Genomic DNA, 15,090 nt, shown 5'->3' on the forward strand with positions numbered 1-15,090 from the left:
GCATCAGACATCCTTTGACACCTGTCAGATGCTACCTGTCTTTTGATTGGCCTTTTGTTCCTCTTGTCTAACTTCCTTCCTCACCTGCCCTTCTCATGCATGCTGCATGAACTCTTACAGGAGGGAGGTTTTCTCTTTTTTCAGGTGAGGAAGATTTCAGTATTCTTATCTCTGTACATGTATACTTTGTTCTGCAAACAAACATTATTTAGTAAAAGGGTATCTCACTGCTTCATACTTGTAAAAACATATTTAATTACAATATTGTTTCATTGATTATCTAAATATTTGCCAGCTATTGCAACTCTGACTGAGCATGGTCTTCAAAAATGTGCTTCGCCAGTTTTCAAATTATTTGGCTTAAATGATGCATTCTGCACAAACTCTTACAGGAGGGAGGATCTCCCTTTTCAGCCTTCCTCCCAACTTTGACACTGCAATAAATTTCATCACTCATCTAGAACTGTGCTTGTTGTGACTAGCAGCCCAGTGGCTGGACATTCTCGTACACCACACCCAGCGACACATTCATAACAAACATGTGAATTCATTCATTCTACAACTTATATGCATTGATCATGAGCCGAACTGAGACATTATATTCATCGAAAATCATAAAAGCAATGTTTCCACCAGTGTTGTTTGATGATTGAAGCAACTGCAAACCCAGAAAAGGGGTGCTACAGAGTAGACCTCGGTTACCATGAGAGCAGATGTAGTTTCGTGAGTACAATGTGATGTCATACAAAAGTGTAGAACAGTACAAGTTTTCTTATGAAACTGGTTTCAGTTTGAAACCATAAAAATAACAAAAATATGCTACTGTGTCATTTTAATCCATGTAAAACGTGGGTAGTAAATAAAATACCACACGTGGTCTCATTACTCGCTTTTTCCCGGTTAGATACCATAGGAGTGAGTTTAGTTTTACGCTGCACTCAGCAATATTCCAAATATATTCTCTATATAGTGGTCATCTGGGATTGCCTGACTGGACCTGTCACTTTCCATCAGAGGCTGTATCAACTTGACCACACATACTTTCACACCTACACAACAATGTGATGCAGCTTTAGTTTAAACCCAGACATTTTCATAAAGAATGATGACAGTCACTGACTGTATGGGATTCAAATTCATAACAAGATGATCTGAGGAAGGCAACCGTGTTCACAGTGCAACAAATTGCCAACTGTTGCCAATATTCTATCAGTATCTCTGCTGGGGTAATAGGGCATGAAGATGCCAAACAATGTATGATGACCGGAAAGTCAGAAAGACAATTAACAATTATAATCTGATTGTGACACAATGATTTTATTAACAATTAAATAAATATGAACACAAACGACACTAACAAAGACAGTTAAAATAGCCCCACTTGATAAACCCAAACATACTCAGTGATATGTTCTCAAATCTCAAAATCAAAATCATGTAAACATGCAATGCCAACCACTTCACATAAAACTGAATACAAAAGAAATATATACTACCCTTTAACAATAATATTTAGAATATCTACCACATTTTAATGTTCAGTGGTATGGTAAACATATTACTCACTGCAGAGGGGTTCAAAGTTTGACAGTCTGTTGTATCAACTGAACACTTGAGGAGAACACTTTTCTGTATTATCAACTGAATTGTTACATGGTTGGTTTATCGTGTCCTGTATTGACAAATGAATGTGTACATGGTTGGTTTATCATGTCCTGTATTGAAAAATGAATGTGTACATGGTTGGTTTATCGTGTCCTGTATTGACAAATGAATGTGTACATGGTTGGTTTATCATGTCCTGTATTGACAAATGAGTTGCTACATGGTTGGTTTATCGTGTCCTGTATTGACAAATGAGTTGCTACATGGTTGGTTTATCGTGTCCTGTATTGACAAATGAGTTGCTACATGGTTGGTTTATCATGTCCTGTATTGACAAATGAGTTGCTACATGGTTGGTTTATCATGTCCTGTATTGACAAATGAGTTGCTACACGGTTGGTTTATCGTGTCCTGTATTGACAAATAAGTTGCTACACAGTTGGTTTATTGTGTCCTGTATTGACAAATAAGTTGCTACACAGTTGGTTTATTGTGTCCTGTATTGACAAATGAGTTGCTACATGGTTGGTTTATCGTGTCCTGTATTGACAAATGAGTTGCTACATGGTTGGTTTATCGTGTCCTGTATTGACAAATAAGTTGCTACACAGTTGGTTTATTGTGTCCTGTATTGACAAATAAGTTGCTACACAGTTGGTTTATTGTGTCCTGTATTGACAAATGAGTTGCTACATGGTTGGTTTATCGTGTCCTGTATTGACAAATGAGTTGCTACATGGTTGGTTTATCATGTCCTGTATTGACAAATAAGTTGCTACATGGTTGGTTTATCATGTCCTGTATTGACAAATGAATGTGTACATGGTTGGTTTATCATATCCTGTATTGTCAAATGAGTTGCTACATGGTTGGTTTATCATGTCCTGTATTGACAAATGAATGTGTACATGGTTGGTTTATCATGTCCTGTATTGTCAAATGAGTTGCTACATGGTTGGTTTATCGTGTCCTGTATTGACAAATGAGTTGCTACATGGTTGGTTTATCGTGTCCTGTATTGACAAATGAGTTGCTACACGGTTGGTTTATCGTGTCCTGTATTGACAAATAAGTTGCTACACAGTTGGTTTATTGTGTCCTGTATTGACAAATGAGTTGCTACATGGTTGGTTTATCGTGTCCTGTATTGACAAATGAGTTGCTACATGGTTGGTTTATCGTGTCCTGTATTGACAAATGAGTTGCTACATGGTTGGTTTATCGTGTCCTGTATTGACAAATAAGTTGCTACACGGTTGGTTTATTGTGTCCTGTATTGACAAATCAGTTGCTACATGGTTGGTTTATCGTGTCCTGTATTGACAAATCAGTTGCTACATGGTTGGTTTATCATGTCCTGTATTGACAAATGAGTTGCTACATGGTTGGTTTATCATGTCCTGTATTGACAAATAAGTTGCTACATGGTTGGTTTATCATGTCCTGTATTGACAAATGAATGTGTACATGGTTGGTTTATCATATCCTGTATTGTCAAATGAGTTGCTACATGGTTGGTTTATCATGTCCTGTATTGACAAATGAATGTGTACATGGTTGGTTTATTGTGTCCTGTATTGACAAATAAGTTGCTACATGGTTGGTTTATCGTGTCCTGTATTGACAAATAAGTTGCTACATGGTTGGTTTATCGTGTCCTGTATTGACAGATGAGTTGCTACATGGTTGGTTTATTGTGTCCTGTATTGACAAATCAGTTGCTACATGGTTGGTTTATCGTGTCCGGTTGGTTTATCGCATCATGTATTGTCAAAAGAATGCCTGGTTTGTCTATCATGTGTATTGGATGGTCAGTGAAATCACTACTTGGTCAGTTTATTGTGTATTGTATCGTCAATTGAATTGCTTCATGGGGTTTTTTTTGTGTGTAATGTATCATTAATTAAACCAGTAAATGGTTGTTTTATCATGTATCGTACTGTTAACTGAATCACAACATGAGTCTACATATTGTCTACTGTGTCCTCCAGTGAACTGCGAGTAAATTTACTGACCATCTCAGACTTAGTAACTTTAGTGCAGTGTTCAAGAATGGGAGATAAGATGATGACTGTATTATCGGTAAAGTTGTGAGTTGTGGTTGGGGTAGAAGTTGGTTGCATGCAGGTCATGTACATATGATTTACATACAGCATTTTCCATGAAAATATAACACCGTAACCAGGGTAACACAAACACTAACTGGAATGACTGCTGAGACAGTTACTTAGTCTGTGTTACAAAACTGCGCCAAAAAACAGAAGAACATCTTGTGCTGATGCTGACAGCCATATTCTTACTATCATACTTTGTGGGTTTGATACGAAATTGCTTCTTCTATAGATCACACAAACAGCAATATTTCATGACTAACAATGCATACACCAGTAGCTATGGCTTTGTGGCCATTTGCTCTACATGTTGCTCTAATGACCAGCAATGGTGGGGTTTCCTACATTTCAAGGATAACGATGATGAAGTAGCATGGAGTGTACAAATCTGTGATATATTGATTATGTACCATAACGACGTGACAAACAATTCATTTCAAGAATGTTTCTGTTAATTGAAACCATTCCTGATAAAGGAGGCCAAATAACAGTGTATGAAATAAGGCCCGTCTGACCTTCCGAGATTTCTGACAGATGGGGTAGATTTATGCTAGCCAGCCCGATGGTCTGGTGAAAATGTTTGATATTGCATACATCTGAATTCACCATATATTGATGTCTGGTCTGATTAAAGCCATTTTGGACTGGCAACATTGAGGTTACCAGTCCTGGTGTCTTGCTGGGTCTTTGGCTTATTTCACAAACTGCAAATAATGTTGAATATTACGTATAGTTTTTACTCTTAATATTTCATGTTTCATATTCCCATCTTCAAATGAAAATCATTAATCAGTATTTGATTTCTTTCAATCATGAAACAATTAAATCTTCTTCAACATCACAATCATAACACTAACATCAATAATAATCAGTAAAACATATAAATATATATATATATGAATCATATTCAAATTATGTACAAATGTACTAAATGCAATAAATATGAATCAGCCATGGAATAATATATTCAGTATATTTTGCATATATTAACACAAACACTGTAGTAGGACAGTATTCAAATATCATACGTCTGTATGTAAAATCAAGCTTAAATTAAACATCAACACACAAGTTTTAACTCTTCACCAAAATAAAACAAGCTTGTCAAAACTTTTACTACCACCATCCCACCTGAAACTGCATTCTAACATAATAAAGATGATAGATTCATGATACAGTATGAAATGTTCCCCAGCTTAAAATAAAAGTAATGTTTCAGAAAAATACCAAAGAAAAACTAAACCAACCCCACTGGTGGTTCCAGAGCAGGGGGTCCCTTTATTCAGGGATATTAACAGAGCTGTCACTCATATCACTTAATGACTAGGGTAGTATGAGCTACCAACATATTAAAATATCCTAGATCTACTTGTGCATACCTATTCATAATCCACAACACTTATACTGGAAAACAAGGATAAGTTGGATCGGCACAGAGAACGTGCTTATGGGAAGTAGGCGGTGCAATAAGCAAACCCATTTGGTTTGTGAAAAGGAGAGCTGATGTAGGCTAGTGCACGTGCGGAGCATGACAATGAAATAAGATTCCACACTCAGTTGCACATGCCTTGCTCATGAGGCTCTCATGTGTAGCAAGTCGGTACACCCTGGGACCCCTTTGCTGACAATCCCACGCGTCAGTGAGTGGCACTCATACATGCTAATTAGGGTCACTTGTCAGATCGATGCTCAACTTATCCTTGTTTGCCAATAGCAAGCAAGGACAACAATCAAATTAACGTGGGTGAAGAACTCCCTGGCGTGATATTGCTCCCAAAAGTTTGCAAAACGACCAATTCCAAGAACTAATTCATGAGAATCACAGACATATCCTCACCATTATGCACATGACGTCCATACATGTAAACAGTGTAACAACTGTTAAAATGTACGTAAATCTTACATCAGCTTGCTGTCTAGATACTAATGAACACAATTATCTATAAAGAGAAGTGTAATGATACGTTTTGTCTATTGATACGCTATATTTGGTGTTGCTTGGATAAAGACAAATGGGTATTGACTGGTTGTGAGGGCTGCTGTGACAGAAGCCCATACTTGTATGTAATGTTAAATACACTCCACACACATCAGGACTCAATACATGCTTACATGTGCTGCAACGACTCGGTTTGATTCATTGAAAAATCAAATCTGACACCTCAGTTTCAATTTTTCATAACCATTATCACTATTTCGATTCAATATTTGAATACCAGGTGAAATTATTTTCAAGCAGCCAGAACAAAATTTTGTTGTCAGTAGACATCGCCAAGTTGACAATGGAGGTCACGTTAAAATAGCCAACCATGAAATCTAATGATTTTACTTGCATGAAGAATCGAATTGAAAATGATCAGCTTAAGATTCCAATATAAAAAATTGAATCAAACAGAGGTCTGGGCGAATCGTTGCAGACCTATTGCTCACATGGATTGTTACAATCCATTACAGCAGCTGGGGTGGAGTGTTAGGCCTCTGTAACTGTAACTGTAACTTTAACTGTAAGATGGAAAAGCATTAGCACCGTGCAACTCAACCAATGATATGTTCATCTAAGTGTTGTACTCTTACTAACACCTTTCTGCTTGAAGATCTGACAACCTAACCACAAAAGGAATAGGCTACTCTAGGTAAATATATTTCAAGCTAATCTTACAGCAACAGATCTGATTCTGTATCTCCAAAATGAAAATAAACATACAGTTCCAAATGTCAGTATTAAGTTGTACAGTGGAAGCTGTCTAAAATGGCACACATCAGGACTGAAGAAATAATCTGGTTTAGACAGCGTGCCAGATTGTAGAGCTGACACGCTTACCTGTGACTAGAACTGAACCAGTTTTGTCACTCCTATATACATTGTTGTATGACATGGTTCTCTCCATTGCTGCACACATGGACTCGACTCACTAATTACATGTATAAGTATACCTATACTAGTAGCTATTAAATTATCTTTGTCTGCAACCAGACAGAACTGAGATTTTCTGCCAGTGTTGACAACTTGCCGATTGGAACCTGCTGGTTTTGACAGCTTCCAATAAATATATGTTGAAGGTATTTCAGACACATCATCGTTTCAAAATGCTCTGGCAGAAATCACCCATAATTGTAAGGAATATTTGTGTTTCTGTTTCTCTGAAATGAGGTAGTAATTAAATAAAAATGGATTCTGTGTAAGGGAGACAAAACATAACAATATTCAAAACATGTGAAAAAAGTCTCTGTGTGGTCTCTGATACCTGCAGCTAGAAAAAAACATTCTTCTATCTACGCACCAGTGTTCCCAGCCCAGCCCACATACATACTCCAGCATCCATCTTGAACAGGAGAATGACAATATTCCACAAAAAAGCATTGCTAAGCTTTACATCTCCTGAAACACATTCATTTAGCAGCACCCAAACTTCAACAGAAGCATAAAGGATTTCAGCGCTCCCTTCTATCCCAAAAAATCCTTGACATTTATGAAGAAGTTCATTTCTCTGTCATGGAAGCATATTTGGGGTGGCCATGGATACATAATGTTATTGTGATATTATTCCTGCTTAACCTTTCAGCTACATGTTAATGAATAAGTTTATGTCAGTATACACTATATACACTGATGTCATAGCTGTCAAAAACAAATCATACTGATAACACAGATGAAAGCTGGTGTTACACCAAAGAGTCACTGTCAAGTGTTATGCAAGAGGAAAAGGTTCAAGAGCCAGCAGAATTGCAAAGCGGCATTTAGCAGATCCTTGAACATCAAAGGGCAACAACTCTGTACAGTGACTAAGGTGTCTAAACTACTATTTGCTAGAAGTCATGGAATGGTTATAGGGAATAAATTTTGTGGAATTTGAGGAAAATTTGAGGAAAACCAGAGACAGAAATTAGCACTAGTCAGAAACATTTTCACCAATAAGAAAGACGGACTAACTTTTGGGGATGTTTCTTAAAGTTATCACAATTCAGGAACTTTCGAGGTATATTTCAAAAGTCACTTAATATTCACAGGCCTAACAAAGAAACAAAAACTTACGTGTCTTCAAAACCACAGAAATGAAATAAACATGTTTGCTTACTTAGTCAAATCGAAATCAACTAAGAATTTATTGATAGTTTGTCAGTCCGTAGTTTAGTGTGCAAAAGGCTAATTCTGCACTCATTTCTTTGTTTTTGAAAAAAAGGTTTTAAGTTGTTTTTTCCTTGTCAGGCCTGATATCTATGTAAACAGAAGAGAAAATGCCAATTTCTGCATACATTACAACTAGAAACTGATTGTCACTTAATCAAAGGACTGAATGGCCTATACCATTTAATCTTGGTTACAAGATAACTTCAAATTGATATTAACATGTTCACTGCCATCACAAATTTGCCGCTATGCGTTATCTCATAGCTACATCAGTGGTATCTTGAAACAAGTTTCACATGTTGGCAAAACAGGCACAAGAAACAAACGTCTCCTGGTGTTCTGGTGGCAGTCAACGTGTTAATAACTGCTAAAATCCAAAAAATACATTGTAGTTATGTACTTGGATAAATTGACAGAATCTGGATAGTACACGGAATATGTAGTATATTATAATAGACTAAATCTTCCTTCTTATCTTTAATATTCTTTACACAGGGTGGAAACAGCTGATAAAGATGTGTCATCAATGTCGAAGGATCATAACCCTCTTACGCCAACAAACCTTCACACCCAAATGACAAAACCCAGAGAGTTGTGCCATTCAATGCCAGATTCTAATTCAGGACATAAATAACTAAAATCAACTCAAATCAACTCAAATCACGACATGATCCAAAAGTCTTCACTTCCACCTCCAGATGCTTATTCGAGCTGTGATGCTTCTTTATTGCGGGTTGATTGAATTTATTATTAGAGCTTTTCGGGTGGATGAAAATTTCTTTCACTGTGGCGAGATCGTCTGAGCTCATTTTGAAAGTACTGTATTGTCTTGTTTATTCCAACCATCATTGGTACCTGCAGTGGAAACAAATTTGAAATTACAACAGAAACCAAACCAGATCCTTAAAGGCATAGCAAACAACACCTTTACCCACTAGACCAAGACAATGCACTTCTGGATATAGAACCTGTACCTATTCCAGCAGAATAATATATATACAGATTACTACACAAGCGTGTCATATAATTTATGCGAAACAAGTGTGAAATTTTGTATTGCCTATGTGTGAGAGAGGTGAATACATAATTTTTCAAGAGTTTCAATATAAGTCATATGACACACTTCTGTGAGTGTATTAATGTCTTTATAATCCATCTTATTCATGTACATATGTGCAGTAAAACATGATAAGCAAGTGTAACGGCCCTTCTTATTGACATCACATTCAAATGTTAAATGATGTTACAAACGAAACAAAGAAACAATGACAATGACATTTGCATGTGCTCATATGATATAAAGATCATTTTCAAAATTGGTAGTATTTTCTGTCTGTTCCAAATTCAAAAAATCTGTGTGTGTTTCAAAGGATGTTTTTGTTCTACAAAATATATTTTGATGTTTACTAGTTAGTAAATGAGGTATACCACTAGTCTTGTTATTTTTAAATTTACACAAAATCACATTTTGGGGTAAAAATTGGCAGATTTACCCCAAATGTGATGGTCCTGATATCAATGTTCACAGATAATCTACAAATAAATGCAAATAAACTATTCTATTGTGTATTCACAATTTCAACTTATATCTTCACAGAGACAACAAGCGTTCACACTGTGGTGCCACAAGAAAGAGAATAACAAGTACAAGTAGTCACATGATCAGATGATTGACAGCTGCACAAGTAAGATGATTGACAGGTGTCAGAGGTCAGGTGGTCAGAGGCCAGGAAGATTTGATTAAACTTAGCTGACAGCACGTTTCCACACATGGTCGAAGTGAGGAAGAGAGATGCATAACATGAGATAGGATAAGTTTATAAATTAACGTTTTAGAATAGAATGGTATTATTTCATGGTTAATAGATGAAAGATTCAAAATACCACTCTCAAGGTTCATGATAATAGTTTTTATCACCAAGTTTGATCAAGTCAGTGTAAAAACTGTGTCAGCCATCTTTAAAAGATCTTTCATGAATTATATTTCATAAATCCTTATTCTGATTAAGACGTGGAATTACTTACTTATGTATCAGCTGAAAGGTTACTTAGTACATTTAAGTTTGAATGGTTGTACTTTTGAAAAATTTATTAAAATCTAAATATTTTAGATATTTAAATACTTACCTTACCATAGGTCTTATGCATATTACCTCTAGCTTCGCTAAACGAGATCAGACAGTCGTTGATTCGCCATCCCCTCGATGGCTACCTCATGTAATCTACGAATGTAGTCACGGAAGTGACGTGATCTCTCCACTCGCGCGAGAGCGCAGAATCCAAAATTCACTTTTACCGTCAACCGGAAGGTCCGAAGAGTCCAAAGTGGGGAGGAGCATCCAGCGTTGGGAGGGAGTCACCGCCCTATGGTAAGGTAAGTATTTAAATATCTAAAATATTTAGATTTTAATAAATTTTTAACTTACCTTACCATAGGTCTTATGCATATGGCTTCGACAGATGGATGGTGGTGTGGACTCCAGAGGACCATCCCTCAGCAAACAGTGCACATGCATCAGGAGAACTCGGGAAAGCCAATGTCAACGGTCTCAGGATAATACCTGGAACAGGACAAAGAGCAACCCAATAGAACTCCAAAGAAAAACCGACGCACCCTGGGGGTGAGGTTAATCTTAAGACCAAAGGTAAGTAGAAGTGTAGTTACCTAATGGGCGGATGGTCGGGTAAGTTGCTGAGCTACCACCAATGGACCAAATGACTGTAATCCCTCCACGTCTTCAACTGCCAAGTCCCTCAAGTAGTGGGATGCGAAGACAGTTGATGACCTCCAGAAACAGCCCTCCATGATCTGCGGTACTGTGCAGTTCCGATGGAGGGCCATCGTAGACGCCAAGGCCCTGATCTCGTGCGGGTTACTTGCTACCGGATGAGGCAGGTGCTTGTCGTCATAGGCCGCCAGGATAGTCGATCTGAGCCAGAGGGCAATAGTATTTCTGTTTACTTCACCTTTGCAGGACACGGCAAAGGGAATGAATAACCTTTTGCGGGATCGTCTCCTAGAGGCTGACCTTTTAATATAGCATCTGAGAGCCCTGACTGGACATAGCAGCTCCTCCTCCAAGTCATGATGACCCAAGATCGTAGACAAAGGAGGGATGGAGAATAACCTGTTAGGCTGCCCGGGAAGCTGGTTCTTAGCCACAAAATCCCAAAGCAAACCCAAATGAGCACGTCCGTGTCTTGACTGTTCAAATCGGATCTGAGTAACGTCAAGAGCATGGATCTCGCTGACTCTAGCCGCTGTTGCCAATGATAGTAAGAAAACCGTCTTCTTGGAAAGATGTTCAAAGGAGGCTTCTTCTAATGGCTCGTACGGCGGCCCTCTGAGATGTTGAAGGACAACATTAAGATCCCAAGCTGGAGGACGAAACTTGGTCTTCTGGTCTTCCAGCTTGAAAGCTTTGAGAAGCGCAATAAGTTCCGGTATCTTGGAGATCTGTGAATCTGACTTGATAGCAAGGACAGAATTCAAAGCTGACAAATAGGTGCCTAAGGTACTGCCTTTGAGATGTCTAGAGTTCCGTAGGTAGAGAAGGAACTGTGCCACAAACTGAGGAGATGCTGCCATGGGATCTTGAGATCTTCGTGTGCAAAAATTCTCAAAAGAGCGCCATTTGTCGTCATATAAAGAACGGGTAGAAACTCTATGCGCGCGAGCTATAACGTTCGCCACGTGCGCAGAGTAGCCCTTAGCCTTTAATGCTCTCTGCAGATGACCCATGCGTGAAGATGGAATCGCCGTGGATCCGGATGCAGCTGTCGACTGTGTGGATGTCGAAGCAGATGCAACCACTCTGGAAGTTTGTAAGGGTCTCCGCTGGCGAGCCGTCGAAGATCGGGAAACCACGATCTGGCTGGCCACCAAGGTGCGACCAAAAGCAGTCGGAGGTTCTGCGTCAGTCTGATCTTGGCGATTACATCCGAGAGAAGAATTGGAGGAGGGAACGCATATGCGTCCAGTCCTTCCCATGATAGAGACATCGCGTCGACTGCCCACGCCTGTGGATCCGGCACGGGAGATACGTACGTTGGTAACTGGTGATTGAAACTGGTGGCAAAAAGATCTACCAGTGGTCTCCCGAGTTGCCAGCAAATCTGGCGAAATGCGTCCGGATGAAGCATCCACTCCGTCGGGGATGGTTTGCCGGGGCGCGACAGGGCGTCTGCCAGAATGTTTTTGCAGCCGGGAATGTGACGAGCCGCGATCACGATGCCGTTGCTGTCTACCAGATCCGCTAACAGGAACATCTGGTCCAGAAGTTGTTTGGACCTGGTTGTACCCTGATTGTGAATCACCCACACGACCGTGGAATTGTCGGACGCTACCAGGAGTCTGGAGTCTGTTAGGACCGGTAGCCAGTGGCGAACCGCTAGGATGACTGCTTGCATCTCCAGGCTGTTGATATGCCACTCCTTTTCGGCGTCTGACCACAGCCCTGAGGTTGTCTGGCCGTTCAAATGAGCACCCCATCCCAAGAGGGATGCGTCTACAAACAATTCGTGGTCGTGGTTGAAGTTTGTCAAACAAACACCGGCGCAGACGTTCCACTCTACCGTCCACCACCTGAGGTACTGATGCAGGTGCGGGGGTAGAAGAAATGACGACTGGAGGTCGTTCTCTCGAATGAATGGTAATAGGAACCTCTGTAGTGGGCGCAGCATAAGCCGTCCTCTGAGGGTGAGGTCCTGCGCCGACGTCAACAAGCCCAACAGAGACTGCCATTCTCTGAGGGTGAGAGGTAGGGACAGAGCTCGATCCGTAAAGGCGAGAATCTTCTGCCATCGATCGGGAGGGACCCTGACTAGATTGAGCCGAGTCAGGAACAACCCCCCAATGAACGTTAACTCCTGCGTTGGTTTCAGTTGCGACTTCTCGAAATTGATAATCCATCCCAACTGTTGAAGTAGGCGTGTGGAGAAGTCCAGTTGTTTGCGTAGCAACTGAGGATTGCAGTGATTTAGAAAACAATCGTCGATGTAAGGATCGAAGTCTATCCCCCGGAGGTGCAGAAACCGGGTGACAGGCAGTGTGACCCGAGTGAAAAGCCACGGGGCCGTAGAAATTCCAAACGGCAGCACTCGCCACTGGTAGTGTACTCCGTTGAATATGAAACGCAGGAACTTCCTGTGGCGTGGGAATACAGGAACGTGCAGGTAAGCATCCTGTAAATCTAGGCTGGCCATCCAAGCTCCGGGTGACAATTTGGCTCGGATCTGATCCAGTGATGTCATTCGGAAATGCGGGGGCTCGGCTAAATACAGGTTGTTGAAAGTCGCCATGTTGTGAATCATCCGCATTTTGGTGGAACCTTTCTTGGGTATCAGGAAGATGGGTGAATAGAACCCCGGGGAGAGATGGGGTTCTGACACTATCTCTATAGCATGTTTTGTTAATAAAATGTTGATGTTTTCTAGGATAAGTACCTGTTGATCTATTGAGTACCCTCGTGACAGGGGAGTGGTAGTCAACGGCGGAGCTCTGGCTAGTGGTAGCTTGTAGCCGGCTCTCAGGATCTTGCAAACAAACGGGTCTTCCAGGAATGTCCAGTTGGCCCAGAAGATCCCTAGTCTCCCACCTACAGGGGTCGGATGAACTGGTACGACTGGGGGTGGGAGGTCCCAGTCGTAGTAGTCCATGGCTTCAGCGGCCGGAGTAGGGACGCTTGCCCCTACCTCGACCGGACGTAGCTGGGGCATCCCTGCCACGTTCTTGAGGCTTGCGCTGGACATCTGAGTCTTTGGTACGACCTCGTCCCCTCCCAAACGAGGAACGGATCGACTCTCTCCTGGGTACATATCTTTTCTTGGCATTACCCCTGGCTCGGCCACGAAATGCAGAGCCCAAGGCCTCGAAAGTTGACAGCGCCACTTCCGTGTTAGTAAGTTCGGCATGTTGTTTATACACCGACGGTATCTTTTCATCAAAGAGGAACTTAGACGTAAATGGTGCACGAAGAAGTTGACGTTTAAATTCCTCTTGCCAAGAACAAGCATCTAAAAATCCAGATCGGCGCATAGTAGTAGTCATGGCTAGCGCCGCACGTAAGTGTCCAAGTAGGTCATGGAGTACTCTACTCTAATGGTAGTTAAATGATCCACCCTCGAGGCATTATCCTCCGACCGAGATCGCACTCTACGTCTACTTCTGGTACGTGAGTCTTCCTCTAAGGAGCGCCTTGGAGAGCGGGAAACCGACCGGGAGCGCCGGCGCCTGCTACGGTGTGGAGAACGAGAGCGCCGACCCTTCGGGGACCTAGAACGAGATCTGCGCCGGGAGCGCTCAGCCTCTAAACGACGAGCGCGCTCTTCATCCAGCTGGCGCTGTAACATTTCTTCTTTAGTCAGCGTATGAGACACTCTGGGGATCCGATAAGACGTAGTTATAGGAGCAGGGTCCGGCAACAATATTGGCGCTGGCGTTGGTACAGGCGCTGGCGTCGGAATAGGCGCTGGCGTCGGAATAAGCGCTGACGAAAACACCGGTGCTGATGTAAACAAAGGCGCCGGGACAGGCAGTGGCGCCAGGACAGGCAGAGGCGCTGGTACAGGCAACGGCGCTGGCGTAAGTCTAGGCGCTGTCGTTGGTAAAGGTGTAGATACCGAGGTAGGGAGTACAGCAGCGCCCGGCGTCAAGAGAGATCGCAGAAGCCTCTGAACTTCAGGATGGGATAAGGCATCCGGGTGAGATAAATCTACAAAGGCGTCCGAACGCGTAGGCTCTGGAGAGGAGCGCGCCGGCGTAATAGATGAGCGCTCCACACTCGGCGTTGATAGTGGTATTGAAGGCGGTGGTAGATCTTGGTCGTCAGGTAAGGATCCCAAGGAAGACGCTGGCGACGACATTCTTCTCTTACGTTGCGTAAAACGTTTCCTCCGAACCGCCAAAAAGGTCTTGAAATCGGTGAGAGATAACGCTTGACAGTGTAGGCACCGACTATCGATGGAACAAACAGCGGACGCACAATCCGGACACCAGGGATGTGGGTCCTTGGCTGATTTCTGCCCCTTGCAGACAGTACAATAGTGTCGAGTCATACACAGAACTGTAACAGACAAGAAACCACGACTTGACGACATGTTAATACAATACTAGGAGGAAAACCCCCTACATAAAAATGTAGAAAGTAGTTGCACCCCTACGTAAAAAATAGGCACACCCGTAAGTGCGGGGCAGCGAAAAATAACAACCACAATGGCTGCCTTCGCTACGCTGAAATTCATGGC

General features: G+C 41.5%; 1 protein-coding gene across 1 annotated transcript in view; it reads right to left on the minus strand.

Moving 5' to 3' along the window:
- Positions 1-3,481: 3,481 nt before the first annotated feature.
- The window catches only part of LOC137281609 (UDP-glucuronic acid decarboxylase 1-like), a 59,795-nt gene continuing 48,186 nt past the window's right edge, over positions 3,482-15,090 (minus strand). Inside the window, exon 12 of the mRNA XM_067812946.1 lies at positions 3,482-8,700. Within this exon, the coding sequence (XP_067669047.1) occupies positions 8,596-8,700 (105 nt within the window). The 3' untranslated portion in view covers positions 3,482-8,595. The remainder of the gene's footprint in view (positions 8,701-15,090) is intronic.

The sequence above is a fragment of the Haliotis asinina genome, chromosome 4 (genome assembly GCF_037392515.1).
Source record: "Haliotis asinina isolate JCU_RB_2024 chromosome 4, JCU_Hal_asi_v2, whole genome shotgun sequence".
Taxonomy (NCBI): Eukaryota; Metazoa; Mollusca; class Gastropoda; order Lepetellida; family Haliotidae; genus Haliotis; species Haliotis asinina.